Source organism: Gigantopelta aegis, chromosome 4 (assembly GCF_016097555.1).
Source record: "Gigantopelta aegis isolate Gae_Host chromosome 4, Gae_host_genome, whole genome shotgun sequence".
Classification (NCBI taxonomy): Eukaryota; Metazoa; Mollusca; class Gastropoda; order Neomphalida; family Peltospiridae; genus Gigantopelta; species Gigantopelta aegis.
In genome coordinates this window covers 43,484,031-43,505,225 of record NC_054702.1, presented here as the reverse complement: position 1 = coordinate 43,505,225, position 21,195 = coordinate 43,484,031, and the positions used below count along the sequence as shown (strand labels likewise).

Sequence of the window (21,195 nt, the reverse complement as noted above, 5' to 3'; positions counted from 1 at the left end):
GAGAGGTTGAATGTCAGTAATGTGAGATTTGAATGTCAATGTGAGATCTGAATGTCAGTAATGTGAGATTGAATGTCAGTAATGTGAGATTGAATGTCTGTAATGTCAGATTGAATGTCTGTAATGTGAAATTGAACGTCAGTAATGTGAGACTGAATGTCAGTAATGTGAAATTGAATGTTTGTAATGTGAAATTGAATGTCAGTAATGTGAGATTGAATGTCAATCATGTGAGATTGAATGTCAGTAATGAGAGATTGAATGTCAGTAATGTGAGATTGAATGTCAATCATTTGAGATTGAATGTCAGTAATGAGAGATTGAATGTCAGTAATGAGAACTTAATGTCAATAATGTGAGATTGAATGTCAGTCATGTGAGACTGAATGTCAATCATATGAAATTGAATGTCAGTAATGAGAACTGAATGTCAGTAATGAGAGATTTAATGTCAGTCATGAGAGACTGAATGTCAATCATATGAGATTGAATGTCAGTAATGTGAGATTGAATGTCAGTAATGTGAGACTGAATGTCAGTAATGACAGAATGATGTCACCAACATTGTTAACATCACAACACTTGGATGAGGGTTTTGGTTGTAGTCACTCTCTCCTGTTATTGTTGATGTCATTCATATTTCTTTTCATCAAAATACAAATAAAAGGTGTGGGACCAAGTAAGCCAGAACCAAAATACACAATTATCTAATACTGCCTTGAAAAATAATACTGTTGGGCGGTGAGCATAAAACACACCAAAAATTACACACAATTCTTATATGTATCATAAAATATAAAATCACCTAATTTGTGTAATCAGTACAAACAGGTTTCACATAAAAATTAATTGATCAAATGATCTGTACTAAATTAATTATGGTGAACTAACTTGGTGACACTTTTCTTTTACCCCTTGTGAGTCCATTTTCTTGAACACCCTCGTTCCTAGGAGACTGGCGTTTTACACCAGAATAATTGGTCACATTAGTGTTTTCATCATTATCAGCTGCCTTGTCAGTGGCATCATCTACAAAAGAAACACTTTCACTCTTGATACGTGTGAGTATGATTTCAAATATTTGATGATAACTATTTCACACAGAAAATTACAAATATGGATCATGGCAAAGACAAAAAAAATTATGTATATTTTGAACAGGGTCCCCCGACTGTTTTCAATCGTGGATATAGTAGTCAAGTTTTGCACATAAACATAATTTCATGACTGTTAAAGTATTGTTATACTTGCATGCAGTAAAAATAATAACAGTCTAAATATATACACCAATTACTTTCATTTGTCATTACCATGACTCATCTTCCAAATAGAGGTAATTTTTCTGCATGTCACAGATACCATATACCTATAAATGTATGAATGCTGACCATAAATGTAGAGTTAGTGCACCTTTGATGTGAAGGACTGAACTTTACCTATATGGTCAACATTCATACATTTATAGGTATATGGAATCTGTGACATGCAGTAAAAGTACCCCTATTTGGGAGATAAGTCATGGTAAGGACAAAAGAAAGTAATTGGTGTATATTTAGACTGTTATTAATTTTACTGTATGCAATTATAAAACAGTTTAACAGTCATGTCCAAGCACACCTTAATATCATCCCAGAAGTGACTTTTAGCATCCACCTAAAAATATGACAACAGTTGGCTGTTGGCAATGGGTGCTTTAATGGCATTTGAATATCATTGTACTGATTCAGTGATTGTTCAATGTGGGCTAGTCAAAACATCTTTCTACGTATAAGCTTCCCACAAGATTTTTTTTTTATGGAACTTAAATCACTCACTAGCCTGATATTTTCAAATATAAATGACTTAAAGTTACGAAATGTTGTGAAATTGGCTCCTGTTCTGTTAATTACCAGGGTTGCTGTACATTTACTCACCAAGCTGAATTTTCTTTTTGTCCTTTCGGCTTGGTTTCTTTGGAAGAGGGGGTTTATTGGATCCATTTTTCTTTACACTGTCACTCTTGATACTTGTGAGTTCACAGTCAGGGTCGCCACCATGTGGTATAAATGGACTGTCCATTGCAACATCAGGAAGAATGGACTGACGAGATTTAGTCGCCGACCCTTTAAAACTACCTCTCAAACTGCCACCTTTCAAGACTTTCTGCAAAAAAAAAAAGGTATGCAACATGTATGTCCACACTTTATAGACAGTGGAAACAAAAGAAAAAACTATTTTTTTCTATTTTCAACAAAAGATATACTGGCAGATAAATGTTTTTTTTCCTTACCAAAAACAATACTTGCTAAACAAGTTAATCAGTGGATACCGAGAGTAATATCAACCATAACTCATTAAATTAAAAGTAGCCAATAAAACTACCTTACTGAGATGAAATGTATAGGGTCAGGCAAAATAAAAACAGCCAAAATGTGACTAACATTAGCTTGCATTTTTCACCCTAATATCATGATCACATTAATTTCAGGATCTACAGTTTTTAAAAACACGTGTCAAGTTATTTATAGGTAAATATAATATGCCATACAAGCAATTTCTTTGTCTTGCTTTCTCCTGCAACAGTAGGAGTACTGGATGTTTTTCTCAGTGAGGAAATGCCTGGTGAAACCTTAATCTTTGGTGTATCTTCATCTGCACACTTCCCCTGAAAATGTAGTTTGTGTAAATCAAATCACCATTCCACTGACATGACATAAAGGACTAATGACAATATATAACAAAGACTTACATACAATTATTCAGCATTACACTGAGGTACTGGTATTCATCCTTTTATTTGTTAAAACTTGAAATAAATGCAGTCTGCTCACAATGTTTACGAACTTAAAACCTTTTTTCAATGTCATTTATTAGTAAATTCCTGTATTATAAACATAAAAAAAGCTATTAATTAAGTGTTTATACAATCTACTTCATCTACATACTAGTTTATTAATACAATGATATTCATCTCAATGCACGTGATTTGTGATTTAAACTTTTTATTTAATTGAACATTTCTAGATTAGACAATAAATGTACTCACTTTTTTGTTTTTACTTGAAAAGACAGAAAAAGCAGATACCCTTTTCATTTCTGATGTTAGATCTGGAAATTTTTAACTATAAAAAAAAATAAACCATTGGATAATGTCAACTAATATTACAATATAACAAGAATTTTGAGAGTACTGCTAAAGAAATACATGCCCCTATCAGGCCCAATTTTTTTTGTATCTTCTGAATTCAAGGGCCATAACTCTATGAAAAATGGGTAAAATGGCATGAAAGTCATACTTGATCTGTGACATAAGTTCATGATAAAGCTATATACAAAATTTCAGCTCAATATTTTGAGGCATTGTGAAAGAGACATCCAAAAAACTATATGTGGGACAGATGGACAGACTTAAGGATGGAGATATAATATAACAATAACCCAATGTTGAGACATGGACAACTGTTTCATTCCAGACAGATTACTAGATGTACTAGATTTATTTAAGTATACATTTTATTATGACTTAATTGATCTAGGCCTAAACACAAACATTGCTGCCTTCATTGGAAAAGTAATACATGTACCTATATCTCACCTTCATAAAAATTAGGCCAAAAATATTGTTTTGCTCTTAAAATTCTCAACAATAGTACAGCTGTGGGGCAGTAGGTATATTTTATATATGTATGACTGAAACCTCCAGAATACATGTATCTGAAGGTTTCCATATTGTGCATTGATAATACATACATTGCATACATCTTTGTTAAATGTAGCAAAGACAAAATAAGATAATCGGGCAATAGTTACATTCTAAATATCATTTAATTACTACAGCTTTATATTATTATTGCAAAGATTTATATACATGTATGTAAGATTTCATTCAAACAAGCCTATTATAATTGATAATAAGAACAAACAATAACTATGAATATTCAAAGAATGCTAAGTAATGTTTATATACAAAATAATGCAAATTAACACCTTTGGTTTTTTCAGCATTATTTTTTATTAAAAAACATTTATAGTTTACAGTAATTTTTATTATTATGGTGTTTGATTTTAAGAAATCTGAAAACATAATTAATGTTGATAATTAAATGCTGTCATGCTTCATTTTATTGTTATTTAAAATAGGTAGTAAATATTTAAATATACCCTACTCAAAAGAATTTAAGGGTCACAAATTTATAACCAAATAATTTTCAGAGTGTATTAGATTGATGATGTAAATAAACTACACCAAATTTTTTATTTATTGTTCCATATTTACAAAAACCCACAAATAAACGTCACTGTATACAAAAAAGTCACATGACATGCTGTCAAAGTTGAAGGTTGTCAAACATGGATTTTACACATTAGAACATTCGTTTAATAGTGTGTGAATCCACCCCTAGCACGAATACACTCGACACATCGTTGCCTCATGCTGTTGATCAGACGTCTGAAGAACTCTTGGGGAATGGCCTGCCATTCTGCCATAAGAAGTTGACCCAGATCATGAAGGTTGGCCGGAGGGGCATGGTTATCCCGAACTCTCCTGCCTAATTCGTCCCAGGTATTCTCTATTGGGGCCAAGTCAGGCGAATATGCTGGCCAATCCATCCTGGCGATACCTTGTTGTCTGAGAAAGTCCGTTACCACCCTGGCGCGGTGGGGTCTGGCATTGTCATCCTGCAGAACTGCCCCGCCGCCAATCTGCTGAAGGCCTGGGAGAACCAACGGCCGGATAATCTCATTCAGATAGCGGATTCCATTCAGATTGCCATCCACCACATAGAGGGGGGTCCTGTGGTGGATAGAGATGCCGCCCCACACCATGACGCTGCCACCATTGAACCGGTGACGTTGTCTAACGTTAACGTCAGCAAAGCGCTCCCCAGGACGTCTGTAGACACGAACCCGACCGTCGTTAAACTGGATACTAAACCTGGACTCATCAGTGAACATCACTCGACCCCACTGAACATGTTGCCACCGCAGATGAAGTGTGCACCAGTGACGTCTGGCCATTCTGTGACGTGGTAGGAGTGGTGGTCGAATAGCCTGGCGACGGCAACGTGGATTATTGGCTCTCAGACGACTGTGTATGGTTTGATCAGACACTCGAGTTCCAGCCGCAGTCCGCAGATTGTCACGTAATCGGTGTGCAGTGGTTGTGCGTTGACGTAGAGCCATATTGGTGATGTAGCGGTCCTCTCTATTTGTAGTGCTTCGGGGTCTTCCCGAACGTGGATGATTTCGAACAGAATTCGTTGCTTGGTACCGTTGCCACAGTCGGCCAACGACACTCTGATTGACACCAAGTCTCAGAGCAACATTTCTTTGCGTATTGCCATCCTGAAGCCAAGCAATAGCCCTTCCTCGATCTTCGATAGTCAGTTGAAGTCGTACTATTGTCGAATTTGGAGTGTGCACCGTACACGAACGCAAGCTCCAATTATACGGAAATTCAGCATTGGGAACATGGAATACACATGCAAAGCGTGCAAATGAAGCGCTTTGTGAAAAAGCAAGTTATGGGCACTTAGCAGACCTTTCGCTTTCGCCCAAATTTACTGCAAATGTAAGCATGTTTTCGCCATTAGAACTAGTCGACAGTGTCAATGACAGTGGATTTTAATTCATTTATGGGTTGCTTAGACCCACTTTCGTCAAAATGGAACAATACCATGCGTGACATTATGGTCTAGCTAATATAATTGACATTCAGAAAATTATGTCGAAAATATCGTCTGACCCTTAAATTCTTTTGAGTAGTATACTTTAAAACAGAATTAATGCACAATGGGATATTTTATACCAAGTCTTATGATTATAATCTTATGCATTGTATGCATAATACTTTCAGCAGGGCACAATATTTGACGCGAACCGCCATTCTGTTCGCGTGTCGGTTATGCAAAATTAAATTTACGCTAACCGCAAATTGGTTACATCATGAATTGTAAACGTTCAGAAATTAAAACTTGCAAACTTCACGATTACAGGACGTTTATTCACGCAGACATACTACTAGTATTTCGACAAATGTTTTAGGCTGAATTTTAGATACTTGATGTGCAGAAAATCAGTAAACAACGTTATATTTCAAGTTGTAATTTGTAACTAGTCTAAAGTAAATGTTCAGTATAGAGTCGAGATAAAAGTTTTAAAGAAATGTGCTCAGACCGCTGGGGACGGCTAAATTATCTGCTGCTATTTATCTCTAAAGGAATATATGTCGACATAATATTGGATTGCCTATAATTTTACATATGTTAAAAACAGTTTTAACGTAAACAGGAATCCAAAAGTGTAACAAAAATAGAAAAATACTAACATCACATAATGAGCTTTAAAAAACTAACATTTGGAACGTCACTGTAGTATAGAAGTACCATCGATACAGGGCCGTAGCTAGGGCAACTGCATTATAGAAACTTAAAGAAAATTCTCTTCTTAACTGTTTAAGGAGTTTTAGACTATTAACTACTCAGTTGCCCCCCCCCCCCCCCAAACAAAACATTCTAGCTACAGCCCTGCGATAAAGTGAAAGTAGCATAACCAGCGCAAAACGAAAAAAGGAATCCCTTCAAATAATTATGTATCTATTTCAAAGGCGTAGCGCCCATTACGCATGTGCGTAATGCAAAAACATAATCCGGGAATAGGTCGAGGCTGTATGTAATTGTTCAATAAAATATCCTCTTAAAATTGACTCGAAAAAAGATAGAAAAAACAAAAAAAAACAAAAAGGTTCAGAATGCATCTACAGCGGTTCTGAGTTTCAAAATTTTCACAGGGGGAGGCTTCCCGAAATCCCCTGGCTCGGGCATGCCTTTGGCGTGCGTAATGCTTAAAAAATTTCTGGTTACGCCCCTGTATTTTGTTTCAGTACTGGGGCTGATATTCAGTTCTTTTAGAATATTGTTAACTTTAGCAAGCATTAAAGACATATTTTTTTTTGTAAAATGTTTCCTTTTGTATTTGTTTTAACTTTATGTTTGAGCTAAAAACTATGTATTTAAAATATAATTTCAACGTAATTTTGAGGTAACCAATCAGGTTACCCACGAGTTACGCAAATATAATTCACTAAAAACCATGTGAACGGACTCAGATTTCGAAATATTGTCCCGTTTCAGCCAATTCAGAATATGATCAAGTTAAAGTTATTTATAGATGGCTATTTGTGCAAATATGAACTACATATACTTCTAGAATATGTCATGCAAGCATTTTACCACTAGAAAGTAAATCACTGTACGAAAATCCCATAACAGAAAGTTTAAAACATATTCGTTAAAACTTTCCCAGCCATCTTCATTAGGGATCTGTAATTCTCTACCTAGCCCTAATATTATATCATGCCTTCATATAAGTATACCCAGGGCAACTAACTTTCTGCAATTTTCAGAAAAATCGGGAATTTTCGTCCTGTATTAGGAATTCCAGAAATGATGCCAAACATGTGGAATTTTTTTTCAAATTCTTTACAATGTTTTTTTAAAGCAACTAATTCTTATTACATTCTACATTCTCGGGAATAAAATACATGTATCTTTATCTCTCATTTTAACCTGAACTCAGTATTGTCAACAGAGTTTTGTGCGATTACTAAGGCGTGTTTCTATTGGCTGCAATATGATAAAATGAAGAAGTTTGTTTTGTTTAACGACACCACTAGAGCACGTTGATTTACTAATCATCAGCTATTTGATGTCAAATATTTGTTAATTTGACATTTAGTCTTAGAGAGAAAACCTGTTACATTTTTCCATGGCATTAGTAGCAAGGGATTTTTTATATGCACCATCCCACAGGAAGGATAACACATACCACAGCCTTTGGTGCACTGGCTGGAAAGAGAAATAGTCCAATGAGCCTACCAACAGGGATCGATCCCAAACACATCAAGCGGGCGCTTTACCACTGGGTCACATCCTGTCAATGATGTCCCAAGTTAGTTTTTCACTTTATTACCAATCTATAGGTGGGAGTCTTAAACTGTAATACAATATTTGCCAATAAAGTGTGTGGGGTTTTTTGTTGTTATTGATGATGATTTTTGGGCGGTGTGCATATTGTTATGTATCTCTTTTGTTGTTGTTGTTTTACATATTTATGTCAAACATGACATTTTGTGTCCACTTACATTATTTTTATGAAAAAGGTGTTTTCATGCACTTTAAATTGTCTGAAAAAGGGTGTTCATGAGCTTAAAAATAAAAATATTTTAAAATTCCAGAATTTTTTTCCATTAGCGGAGGGTTGGTTGCCTTGTATACCGCAACAAATGTCCAACAACACAACTAAATTGACTATTACAGCCAACAATAACCTGGATAGTATTACTTCATAAATCATTGTATATTCACATGTAACATATGTAGGTAACATGGTATTCTGTATAATCGTAAGAGTCTCACTCTGTCATAGGTTTTATTCCAGTGCAAGGACACTGTTTTTGATTTTTCAAAATAAAACATTATAAATATTTACTTGTCCACTGTACAACCATTTAGGTATATTTTGCTTGTCCAGGCAAATTTTTCCTTGTCACAGGCACTATTCTAGCCGGTGAAATGGAGGTGTTTTTTTTGTCGAAAGTCTGCTCAAGTCGCCAAGTTATAAGCAGTAATAAGAAGTCAAAGTCATCGTAATATTCTGGACATAATCCGATTTCAAAAACAAAATCACACAACAGACATCAAATCACTGACTTATCAGTCTGAAATTTTATTTTAGCGCCAGACACATGTTTCCAGTGACCAGTCAAGCATTGTTTAGTTCACAGCCAGATTAATTTCAGTAATATTACTTTCATTTTAACATAACATATAAATTATCATTTATTTAATACTATCGCGGTTTAATGAAAATATTAATTTTAATTGTTTTGCTTTAAAAAAATTATTACCAGAAGTAGTATTTGGTATCAAAATATTACGATTGAACATGGAACATAACGAAATGTACCGATAAATGTTCATTTCACCTATTTTTATCACTGTCCCACCCCCTTCTTCTGGGAAAGGAGAAGTCACTTCTACTTTTTTCAATTCTAGATTAGGACCTGTTGTCAGGTGCTAATTTCAAACACTGAAAGTACAATAAAAAATGCTTCTGAGATAAAATTATGGTGAGTTTTGACATGAAAACATGATCATGAACCTCAAGTGTGAAGGATTGATATACCAGTGGGAAACCCCCCAGATTGGAACATCTTTAGAAGACAACTGATGGAACTGGTTTGTTTTGAGGAGCGAACAATGTAACATCAATAAGATGTTTCCAAGTTTGCCGTCTTTTTGCAAATCATCAGTCTCCAACAGTCATCTTGGCAGACTTTGTAGATTCCCCGATTTCATTAGATTTGTTACAAAATGATAAGAAAGGAATATGCCAAGTTTTATTTTAAGGTAGGACTTTCCTTTGGCACTGTCAAATATAAAGAACTTTATAAATGGTTGCTAGTCACTTCGTACCATGGTCATTTCGTACCATAGTCATTTCGTACCTAATTTGGTCGTTTCGTACCTAATTTGGTTGTTTCGTACCTAATTTGGTTGTTTCGTACCCTGTTCATTTTGTACCATTGCAAAAAGTCATTTCGTACCATTGCAAAAAGTCATTTCGTACCCTAGTCATTTCACAACTTGGTCATTTCGTACCATAACTGAAAGTCTTATCGTACCATGGCATAACAATTTATAACAAAAATAACATAAAATTATAAATTTTTGATTAATTTAAGGGATATTTTATCAGTAAAAGACTAAAAATTATTGCCACTTTGTATAAACATTATAGCAATTAGTTAAGTTGGTAATCAGTAGAGTAGTTAATGTTTTAATGGTTGTTTTTGTTTATTTTTTAAACAAATAAGATGCAAATAAGTAAGTTTGAAAAGAAGACCCAATAAATAAATAATATTTTGTTGGTCCATTATGTTGTTTTTGACTAATTATCTGGATCCATTTTACACAAAATCGATGTTGGCAGTTAGTAGTAAATACCATATACGGCTCTTCTCAGGTAAAATGGAAATAGCAACTGACAGGTATTATGGCTATCAATAATGATATGCTGCACAATAACATGTTCTGATTTTCAAACTGTCAAAATAAAGTTTAAAAAACCAAAAAAAAACCCACTTCTTTTATGCTATAGTCGATTCATTTTCTATATACTGATATGAAATGACTGGGGTACGAAATGACATTTTGCAATGGTACGAAATAACCAAGGTACAAAATGACTAGGTTATGAAATAACCAGGCAGCATGGTGGTACGAAATCATCGGAAATGGATGGTACGATATGACGGGTTATAGCTAAAATGGAACCGTGCCAAAACGGCACCAAGCGAAAACGGAACCAAATTGGACAAAACGGAACCTGCGTTGGCTAAAACGGCACCGAAATTTATGGCTAAAACGGAACCTACCATGGCTAAAACGGCACCATAATTGAATTTTATTTGAAGAATAGTAAATAAGACAAAAAAACCCCAACAAAACAACTTAACTCAAATGAAAAGTTATTTATTAAAAGAAAAAATAAATGTTTTTGTGTCACTTCTGATAGTTGCACAAACAATCTTCAGGTCAGGTAAATTTATTTACGTGCTTCCATCAGACAACTGTTCAAGCATGCTCCCATTGGGAGCTGCCTCTGACAAGAGCCAGACGCCAATCTTGCTGAGGAGAGCTCTTGTGAACTCTTAATTTACGTATTTACATCACGTTATAATCTATTAATACGTAATATTAGTAGTAACATTACATAAACAGTGTGGCCAGTCTACATCATTAAAATGGAAAGACGGAAAGTGTACCGCCCGTTCCCCCCATTAGTTATCGATCTAAAGAGGGATTTTTTGATGGGGTATATATAGAAAAGTGGGGCAGGAAAGACTTCCGAATTCACCCCCCCCCCCCCCAACTGCTATTCATCGCTCTGAACCCTAATCCTGAAATTAAAAATAAGTTAAGTTATATATATTTATATATGGTGCCGTTTTAGCCATGTTTGGTTCCGTTTTGGCATGGTTCCGTTTTAGCCTGTACCCAATATGACTTGGGTACAAAGTGACTATGATTCTTATAAATAGTTAAAATACTTATCATTAATAGTTAGGGTTAGGGTTAGTGACAGTGCCAAAGGAAAGTCCTTCCCTGTATCATTTCCACCTCCAAACATTAACTAATTTTATAAACAAAATAAAAATCATAAATATAAAATTTTAAATTCAAATTGCACTTACACACTCGTAACACTGTTTACAGGTGGGGTATTTAAATTTTAAATTCAATCCAAATCATTCAATGTCACAATAGCATAAACAAAGTAATAGTATAGAAAATTATCTTCTTTTGTAAGGAAACATACAAACAACAATTACTCTTCTATTTTTGTTTATAAAAGTAAATAAATATTCATTCTTGAAGTCAAACACACATGGCTATTTTGACCTCAATGACCCGGAAATGATTAGAGTAGACTGACGCGCAGTAATATGCTCTGGGTTTCATTTATACACCGGAAGTCTGACACGCACAAATAGTTCAGAAGCCGTTTGAAGATTTTTAATTATATGCATTGTGGTAGATTAACCTTATTTTAAATTACAAACACATTCAGTTATTACAATTGTTATCTGAAGACAAAGATTACATGCCTAGCTAGACACGGTTGTAGTGAGTCTCGATAATGCCAAATGTCCTAAACCAAATGTCTAAACCTACCGAGACATTTTTACATCAGGGGAAGTAACTGCGTCATGCATGCGGAAGCAAAGGAGAAATTTTAACTTGTGTGCCTTTACATTTGAGCTCTATGTATTGTTTGGCTTATTACTATGGGGGATTGGCTTATAAATGAAGGACCTAGGTGGTTGATCTTGGTTAGTGTACTCCAGATTATAACTGAGTTACAGACCAAATAAAAGCCAGTGGTCATAAACAGTTACAGACCACTCACGTTTATGCCATCATGATCATATGGGGAACGCCTTTTTTATACTTTGGAATTTACTAAAAGTTATTTATTTCTGAGCAGATTAGTTTTAAAATTTCAAACACAAATATAAAATTTTTTTATTTCCAAAGCTTTCTAGACGGTTCATCCTCAGGACAATTCTACCACAGATGATTCATTCACTGGGTTCGAATAATTTGTTCACTGTATTTTCAGATAGCTTGATGAATTGTCCAGGGCACGAATCAATCGCATCCCTTTCCAAAACACTTTTACTTTTCTTCTTTATGACAAACCAAACTGAAATTATTTATCATGGGTGAACCAGTTTCGGTGAGCATATTCATTCGGTTCTGAAGCATATCAATATTTATACACAGACAGTTGTTATTCAAATAGCTACCTTTTTATTAGTATTTCTATGCTTCAAATGAACACTAAACTGGCCGCTATGTAACAAAGATCACCGCACTTGCATCAAAAACTGTAGCATGCATCAGCTGTAAATATTGTAACCTGTTCCGGTCAGTGAAAATGTTTAGTGGTATAGCTTACAGCCAAAACTTTCCAACACAAAACTTTTCAGTGTTTTATCAAAACATGTATGTTGTTCAACAAAACATGTACTTATAATAATTTTAAAAATATATTTTAAGACACATTACAAAATGGAGTCCTCTAGAAGTAGAACCAATGTTAACAGACAACATTTTAAAAAACCGAATATAACAATTCTGATGTCTTGCAATCATGTTATAAGTTGAGGAAATGAATAGTTATAATGGTAAAATTGTTGGGTTAAAAAATATAAGCTGCATTTTGAGTTTTAATAAATTTATTTATAAACAGAAATCCAGAAAGATATTTATTTTAAAATATATAAGGACTATATATTTTTGACAAGTATCTGTAAAGAGAGTTTTGCCAGCCGACGCCTTGACAATCATGTGACTTCAATAACAAGATAGCATTACAGCTGAAAACGGACAAAAATAGTTTTTAAAATTAAGCTTTCTTTCAAATGACAGTCTTTGAAAATCATAGAAAAAAGGTACCAGTATTAAGGAATGTGCCATGTTTATGATTGGGTTACGTTCAATCTTGCTTTCTTTGCTTGTTGTAACCTTATATTTACGAACATTTCTGTGAATGTGACAGACATTTGTTTACTTTCCCCATTCAAAAGTTAACGTCAGAAATCTTCAAATGTACGTGCTGTTGCGCAAAAACAACGCAACCACCAAAATAGGACACTCACTGAAACTGGTCCACGGACGATACAAAAACCTTTGTTGTAAGATTGACGATAGTCACTTTTCAAACCCTTGTTTTGGTTTCATCAGTGTTCTCGCTGGGTGAAAATTAAAGGAGGGCGGCCGGGCAGCACCACACCCTTCCAAAAAAAACAAAAACACCCAACAATAAAAAAAAAAATTGGGTGGGGGGAGTGTGGAAAAAAAATTGGAAATAGTGGAGATAGGTGCTGGAAAATAAAGGAGGGCGGGGAACGTAAAAGGAGGGCGGCAAAATGCAATAGCGGGGCAGGCCGCCCTGCTTAAATGGGGCAGTGAGAACACTGCTTCATACACAATAAATATAACATATCTTATTGTAATTTCACTTGAAATCCGTATTTCATAAATAGTTGACACAAAATAATTACAAGATTTTCTTCAAACACATTTAGGTGGATTAGTAATGTTCAAAGAAAAACATTTCCAACACCAATTTTGCATTAGAATTTGTTCAACATTATTAAAACAAAAACATCATGTACCCAGTTTATTGTTATTTTAAGGAGATGGAAAGTGACGTCATTGGAATACTGATTCAAATTAAAAAATAGCTGAAGAGAAAATATCAACTTTAAGTTTAAAAAGATGAAAGAAATAAAAAGTACCTTTTGTCAAATATATTGTATCAACAAATTATCATTGGATATGTTATATTTATTGTGTACGAATTCAAAACAAGGGCGCAAAGAGTGATTGTTGTCAACCTTAGGAGGATGGGACAGATTATAGTTTTTCATAGTTTACAAAATCACTTTATTTTCAAGATGTCAAATCTCACGTCCATAAAAAATGTTTCTACACCCACAAAACTATTTACAAAATGTTAGGACTTTAATTTGTGAGCGGTTCTGTGGTATTTGTGCCATGCAGAGTGATTTTTTTTCTTTCATCATTTTCGTTAGTTAAGATGTGAACTATAGATAATTCAACTTTCAGAAGTAAAATGTTTCATGAAAAAACAATTAAAACTTATAATATTTGCATTTATCTACAAAAAAAGAAGAGAAAGACTTGTTGCAGACAGAACAATAATTTTTGGGCTAATATCTTCCTGAATTTTGTTTTTACCAAGACATGGAAGTTGGAACAGCCAAGAATACCATCAGAAGATTTAAAGTAGCTTTACATATTTTAAAAATATTGCTTCAGTAGTGCAGGAAACATTGTCTTTTTAATATTTTAATTAGCAACATTTGCCATCAGTTGAAAAATTGATTGGCAACTAGTATTTAATGTTACAGAATTATGTAGTGATCACTGAAACTTGTCTAGCAAATCGTGACGCGATACTGAATAAATTGTTCCATGTAGTGAATCAATTGTCATCAGTGGGCCCATTGGGCTATTTCTCGCTCCAGCCAGTGCACCATGACTGGTCCATCAAAGGGTATGGCATGTGCTATTCTGTCTATGGGATGGTGCATATAAAAAATCCCTTGCTGCTAATCGAAAAGAGTAGCCCATGAAGTGGTGACAGCGGGTTTCCTCTCTCAATATCTGTGTGGTCCTTAACCATATGTCAGATGCCATATAACCATAAATAAAATTTGTTGAGTGTGTCGTTAAATAAAACATTTCTTTCTTTGCATCAATTGTCCCATCTGTAACATTTCAGTATGATAATGTTTTTTAAAGATAGTTATATGTCATATATGCAGGGTTTAAGCTGGCATTCACCATATGTATATGTATGCATGCATGTTTTTATTAGTAGTAGTAGCAGAAGCTAGTTAATTGGTTAGTTAATTAGTTGGTTAGTTGACTCAGAAATAAAATGTGTTTTTTTCTAAATTTATTTAACAGGGAGTATGGATAATCATCAACATTGGACTGTTTGCTGGAACATTTGTTCAGTACAAGCACAATGACTCTTTCTTCTACTTACGGTTGTTAGTGGGGGTGAGTTCCGTTTTAGTGATGCTTTAGGTGGCAGTCAGCTGGGTACCCACTGTTGTACTGTGGTTATCAAAGCAACTGTTAACTTTCCTTTCTATTTCCATAAAACTTTAATGATTATTTCTTTAAAGAATCTTACAAATGTAAATCTAATGTTAGCACAGTTGTTGTACACTTTAATGTCTGCTATTGACTTGCTGTGGAACAAGTTTATGACAAATGGTTTGATGAATGTAGACTGCCATATGTTTTACAATTTCATTAGTATAAAATGGTATCTGAGGTATTATAGGATAGCAGAAGCAAGTAGACATTAAGGGGCTGACTGAGATCGAGGGTGCAAAGCAAAGTTTGTAGGTGTTTCGGGGGTATACTCCCCTATAAAATTTAGAACACTAGATGTCCTGAAATGCAATTTCCTGCATTCTATAGGTAAAATTCATCTCTGCCTTAAGATTTACTAACAATAATATTTTTTATTCAGAATTATTAGCCCTCCCAGCCCCCACACCCTGCTCTGCTGTGCTTGACATGTAGTTAAAGATAAATTAAAGTCAGAAAATTATCTTATAAAGTTGTCTCAAAAGAATGCAAAATTGAAGGTAATATTTATATAAATTTAGAACAATATTCTCAAAGAAAACATGATGTGTCATATAGTGGTGTGTTAACAAAATTGCTAATATCATTTTGAATGATAAGTTGTTTACCAGTGCCAGTATTTGTTAAGAATAAGTGTAACATGCAGTTTTTATTTATAAATATAATCGTATGTCATACTTCTCAACCACGTAACTAAATCATATCGTTTATGAGAATAATAATCCATTATTGATGTCATTGTTCAGTTACATGTATTAAAAAGTAGATGTGGTCTTTATTTTTCAGGATGCTCTCTGTTGGGCGAGGGCCAGTGCAGCTTGCCTCAATCTCAACTGTATGCTGCTGTTGTTGCCTGTATGTCGCAATCTTCTCTCCTTTATCCGGGGAGCATGTGCAGTGAGTATCTCTGTTTCAGTGTACATATACCCAGTGATGTGGACACATTGAAATTGTTCTGTTCCTGGGAAAGTAAATTGTAAACATTTTGTGTTGAGACCAGTGTCTTTTAGATATGACTGTTTCTATCATCTAAATGTATTCTCAGTCAGAGAACAGTAACAAAGTCAGTACTTTGTCTAGCTTTTTTCAAGTGCCAGAAGAATCTGAAGCTTGACAAATAACTGTTTTATGTCTTAATGCTGTAAAAGTAAGAATGTTCAAGAAAATAAAGCTAATTTTATTAACCAGTAAAAGTTGGTAATCGTATTTACATGTGGTTGTAAAAAAAAGTTAATGCACAATTCAACTAACTGTATTTTGTATTATTCTATATACATGTACTGGTGCTACTTGACATCATGTAAGAGGTGACAGTTATCACATATAAAGAATTGTAATTTATTTAAAGAGCACGGCTTATTAAGAATGATATTTATCATTCATTGTTTGATATTTATGTATTACATTTACAAGAAATATGAAGTACCAGTATCATATTTTCCCCATGGCATGCCAAATGTTTTTCACCTACAAAAGCTGGGTCATGCAGGCCCTAATCTAGCCAGCGAAATGAACATTTTCTTCACCGAAAGCCACCAAATTATTTGCAGTAATGAGAAGTCGAAGTCGTAATATTTTAGACATAATCTGATTTCAAAAACAAAATCACACAACAGACGTCAAGACCACAACTTGTTTAGTGTCATAGATAACTTGGCACCTTGTCGGTCCGTGTTTTTACTTTGGCGCCAGACTGTACATCAATGCATGTCGTGCAGTTTTGCAGTGACCAGTCAAGCATTGTTAATTCTCGGCCAAATTAACTTCAGCAATACCAGAAAATACTAATTATTACTTTCTTTTTAACATAAAACACATTATCAACCACTTAATAATATCACATTTTTAATGAAACATACAATTGTTTTGTTTAAATTTTATTACCAGAAGTTGTAATATTTTATATCAAAATATAGGATTAGAACCAAGTGTTTAATTGAGAATTTTACCAAATGAAAGTGGAACATGGTGAAACGTTACGAAATATAGGCCTATTCACTTCACTGGGAAGGGAGAAGTCACTTCTACTTTTTCAGTTCATGATTAGGGCCTGGTCATGTGATCCTGTATCATGGCAAGAGGCATTTGCTGATAGAAGGACTGGCAATTAAATTACCCACTTTTGCATGATCAAAACTCAACCAAAATCTGTCCATAAAAAAAAACCCAAAACAACCCTGTGGAATGTGTTATCTCTTGGTCTTTAATATAATGTGTTATTCCTCTTCCATTAATGTACCATTTGTCATGAGATATGCCTGTAGTCACTAAATTTACCTATTAATACCAACTGCCATATTATGGATGGTCTACACTAAAACATTTAACTGAGCAATATTGTTTGCTGAGTCATTTTACAAAAAGTCACTATTAATACTAATAATTGGGATGGTATTTCGTTTTTGATTTTTAATAATATGTATTTTTCTTTCATGCTGTTTATTAATAAATTTAATGTCCTTGAGCCTGGTTCTTTAATCAAATTAACCTGACAAAGTACAGATACATATTAAATATGAACATGTTTTAAAAATGCTGATTTTTCATGTTCATATAGAAAATTTTGTCTTAAAATTGAGAATAAAAAACGAATGAGCAACATTGGTAATAAAACCATGACCAACTGTTCACCGCGTGATGTAATTTTGAAACGTACGAAATTACTTGAAGACAAAACCCAGTTTGGGCTTCTTACAAATATTAAGAAGACCAGAAACACATTGAATATACAGACACTGATATTCTAAACAAGAATATATAATTAATATGCAAGTTTAATAGTAGAAATATTTTATTAGTCGGAAACATCTTACAATGCAGCAAACTCAGGAATGTCTCTTTAAGTAGCTGATATTGTTGTACCTGTCTGTTTTCAGAGGTGTTCTCATACTGCCAGCCGACAGTTGGACAAGAATTTAACATTCCACAGATATATTGCCTACATGATCTGTTTACATACAGGTTAGTGTTTTAGCATGGTTCAGCACCATGTCTCAATAGTCTAGCACCATCTTGCCTTAATCAGTGCCATGCTGCCCTGAGATTAAACAAGCCTTTTTCAATAATTAATTCTAAAATTGCCTTTATAAAACACCCAAAAAGGTATTATTAATTAATAAAATATGCCTTTTATATCTTTTGCCATTCATTTATTAAAGCAAGCACATAAATTACATTAATGTTTATTTCAATAAATTTTTGTGTATTTTTAATGAAAAACAAGTGCCCTGAAAATGGTGAGAATGCCCCAAAAGTGTTTGGTCTACCATGCCTTGGCTAATTTCTAGGGAAATCACTACAGGTATTCACATATTGTAGTCTGTAATGATTATTTAGCACATGTATGTCTGGAAATGTCTATCCCACATATAGTTTTCTGGATTCCTCCCACACCCCACACCCCACACAGTGCCTCAAGATATTGAGTTGAAATGTTATATATAGCTTTATCATGTACTGTTACAGTTTGACATTTGTTTTTTTCAAAACACTTTTTCTTTTCGTCTGGCTGTTATGAAGTAAAGAGGCAAGATATAGGTGGCAGTGGCGACATTGTCTGCTTCTGCATTAAAGTTTAACGTTAAAGTTTCATGTTTAGATCAGTTTCTCACAAACTAAGTCTCAATGAGACTTAGTTTATAGTCTTTATGTCAAGCCAAACAAATTGTTGACAAAAGTTTGACTGTGTATAAAACCCACTGAATGAATAATGTAATGAAGTGTCATTACTTAAATAGAAAAGAACACGCACACACACACACACACACACATATACATACACACACACAGAGCAACACACACACACACACACACATATACATACACACACACATATACATACACACACACATGGAGCAATACACAAACACACACACACACACACAAACACACACACATACATACATACATACACACACACACACACAAACACACACACATGAAAAGGAACTATTTTGACCTAATATAATTCCTGACAGGCATATAGCTGTACCACTGTACTTATGTTTGTTAACATTTTCAATTACAGCTATACATATTGTGGCTCACTGCTTCGACTTTGAGCGGCTTCTGGCAGCATATCATGGTTCGAAGTCAGCTCAGGCAATCAGCAACCTTCCAACCACACCGAATGTCAACCCAATCAGAGACACCAACACTGTAAGTCATTGATCGACTTCAGTTTGTTTATTTTTTTATTTTTGCATTTACCATAGTTTGACACCCAATAGTCAATGTATTTTTTTTATGCTGGGGTGTCGTTAAACACCTATTCTATCCTATACTAAAACGCAAAAGAAACGCAGGTTCTCATTAAATTGGATATAAAATATTAAAAAAACAAAACGAAATGAAGATTTCAACATTTATTTTGGAGCTACACCAATTCGGCACACATTGGTGTTGGAAATTTTTGATTGAATTCCTTTTTGGCTATTGTTTCATGTCATAAAGTAGGGTGGGGGTCCATGTTAAAAATGTGAAAGAGACGACCTGTAGCATTGTCAAAGTCAGTATCGCGTGTGACCACCCTGGGCATTCAAACAGGCAGTGCAACGTCTCCTCATTGAGTTGACAAGCCGTTGAAAGAATGCCTGAGGGAGTGAGTTCCATTCATGGACCAATGCTGCCTCCAGCGCCTGCATATTCTGAGGTTGTCCGCGAGCCTGAAGGCGACGTCCGATTTCATCCCAGACGTGTTCGATAGGCGCCATGTCCGGTGATAAGGCTGGCCACGGCAACGTTGGGATGTTGTGCTGAGCCAGCAACGCCTGTGTTGCCCTGGCAGTGTGCGGCCTGGCATTGTCTTGCTGCAGCAAGCGCACACGTGGGTGAGCGGCAAAGAAGGGAACGACGTGATTGTTGATGACGTCATTTTGGTAAACGGCGGCATTAACGCGTTGTCTGAACACATGAAGTTGTGTTCTGTGGTTGAATGAGAACCCACCCCACACCATCACACTACCCCCGCCCCATCGGTCGGCCTGCAGAACGCAGCAGTCGGAGTAACGTTCATGTCGACGTCGCCATACTCGGATTCGGCCATCAGCGTTGGAAACATTGTAACGGCTGTCATCGGTAAACAGAACTTGTTGCCACTGGCCACGTCGCCATCTTTGATGTTGTTGCGCCCACTGTTGACGTTGTTGGCGGTGCCGAGGGGTCAATATTGGTCCCACATAAGGATGGCGGTTACGGAGTCCTGCTGCCCTCAGACGGCGTCGGACGGTATCGGCGGACACTGGACCACGTGGACCACGCACCTGGTGAGCGGTGTTAGCTGCTGGCAGCATCCGATTCCTAAGGTGGGTCACCCGGATGTACCGGTCTAGGGCTGCGGTTGTCACCCTCGGGCGGCCGGTGCGTGGTCGATCGTTCACAGATCCAGTGATTTGGTGACGTTGAGAAAGGCGTGCGATTGTCGAAACATGACATCCCAATTGTCTGGCTACAGCAGTACGGGTCTGTCCGGCTTGCAACATCCCGATGGCCATCCCTCGCTGGAGTTGCGTCAGTCGCGGCATTTTTAAAATGTGATTCTGTTGTCTGTCACTACTCAAATTGAATTTATGCGATTAAATCCAGGTGTGTAGGCTTTATAAGCATTTCAATGAGTGTGTTTGCACTGGATTCATGATACGGATGATCCAGCACGTGCAAACAACGTGTTTTGAGAATTCGTGACGTCACACAGGTAATGAAATTGACACGCAGGTGGGACTGCGGTGTGGGTGTGTGCCATGTCCTTTAACACAGTTGAGGTTCAATTCCACCAAAGATACTGCTTTACAAAGTGCAATTCTTTCGCATTTTCAGGACCTGCGTTTCTTTTGCGTTTTAGTATATTTGATTATGCAATTTAGTTAAGTTAAAGACACTGGTAGAGCACATTCCTTTTTTTTGTGTGTCAGTAGGATCTATACAGCCTTCTGGATTTAATGTAAATGATTGTTTC

General features: G+C 35.4%; 2 protein-coding genes across 4 annotated transcripts in view; one reads left to right on the top strand and one right to left on the bottom strand.

Moving 5' to 3' along the window:
- LOC121370586 (ribosomal oxygenase 1-like) overlaps positions 1–11,432 on the bottom strand; it is a 37,360-nt gene extending 25,928 nt beyond the window's left edge. Inside the window, exons 1-5 of one of the 2 annotated variants that reach the window (XM_041495904.1) lie at positions 11,237–11,432; positions 3,026–3,101; positions 2,528–2,644; positions 1,914–2,142; positions 892–1,029 (exon numbers count right to left, since the gene is read on the bottom strand). In XM_041495904.1, the coding sequence (XP_041351838.1) occupies positions 892–1,029; positions 1,914–2,142; positions 2,528–2,644; positions 3,026–3,073 (532 nt within the window). In that variant the 5' untranslated portion in view covers positions 3,074–3,101; positions 11,237–11,432. The remainder of the gene's footprint in view (positions 1–891; positions 1,030–1,913; positions 2,143–2,527; positions 2,645–3,025; positions 3,102–11,236) is intronic. The other variant, XM_041495905.1, reaches the window with a different exon arrangement.
- Positions 11,433–11,518: 86 nt separating this feature from the next.
- The window catches only part of LOC121370587 (cytochrome b-245 heavy chain-like), a 28,235-nt gene continuing 18,558 nt past the window's right edge, over positions 11,519–21,195 (top strand). The window contains exons 1-5 of one of the 2 annotated variants that reach the window (XM_041495907.1): positions 11,519–11,576; positions 15,048–15,143; positions 16,029–16,139; positions 18,119–18,203; positions 19,270–19,400. In XM_041495907.1, coding sequence (XP_041351841.1) covers positions 16,080–16,139; positions 18,119–18,203; positions 19,270–19,400 — 276 coding nt within the window. In that variant the 5' untranslated portion in view covers positions 11,519–11,576; positions 15,048–15,143; positions 16,029–16,079. Of the gene's footprint in view, positions 11,577–11,726; positions 11,876–15,047; positions 15,144–16,028; positions 16,140–18,118; positions 18,204–19,269; positions 19,401–21,195 lie in introns of those variants that run through there. The other variant, XM_041495906.1, reaches the window with a different exon arrangement.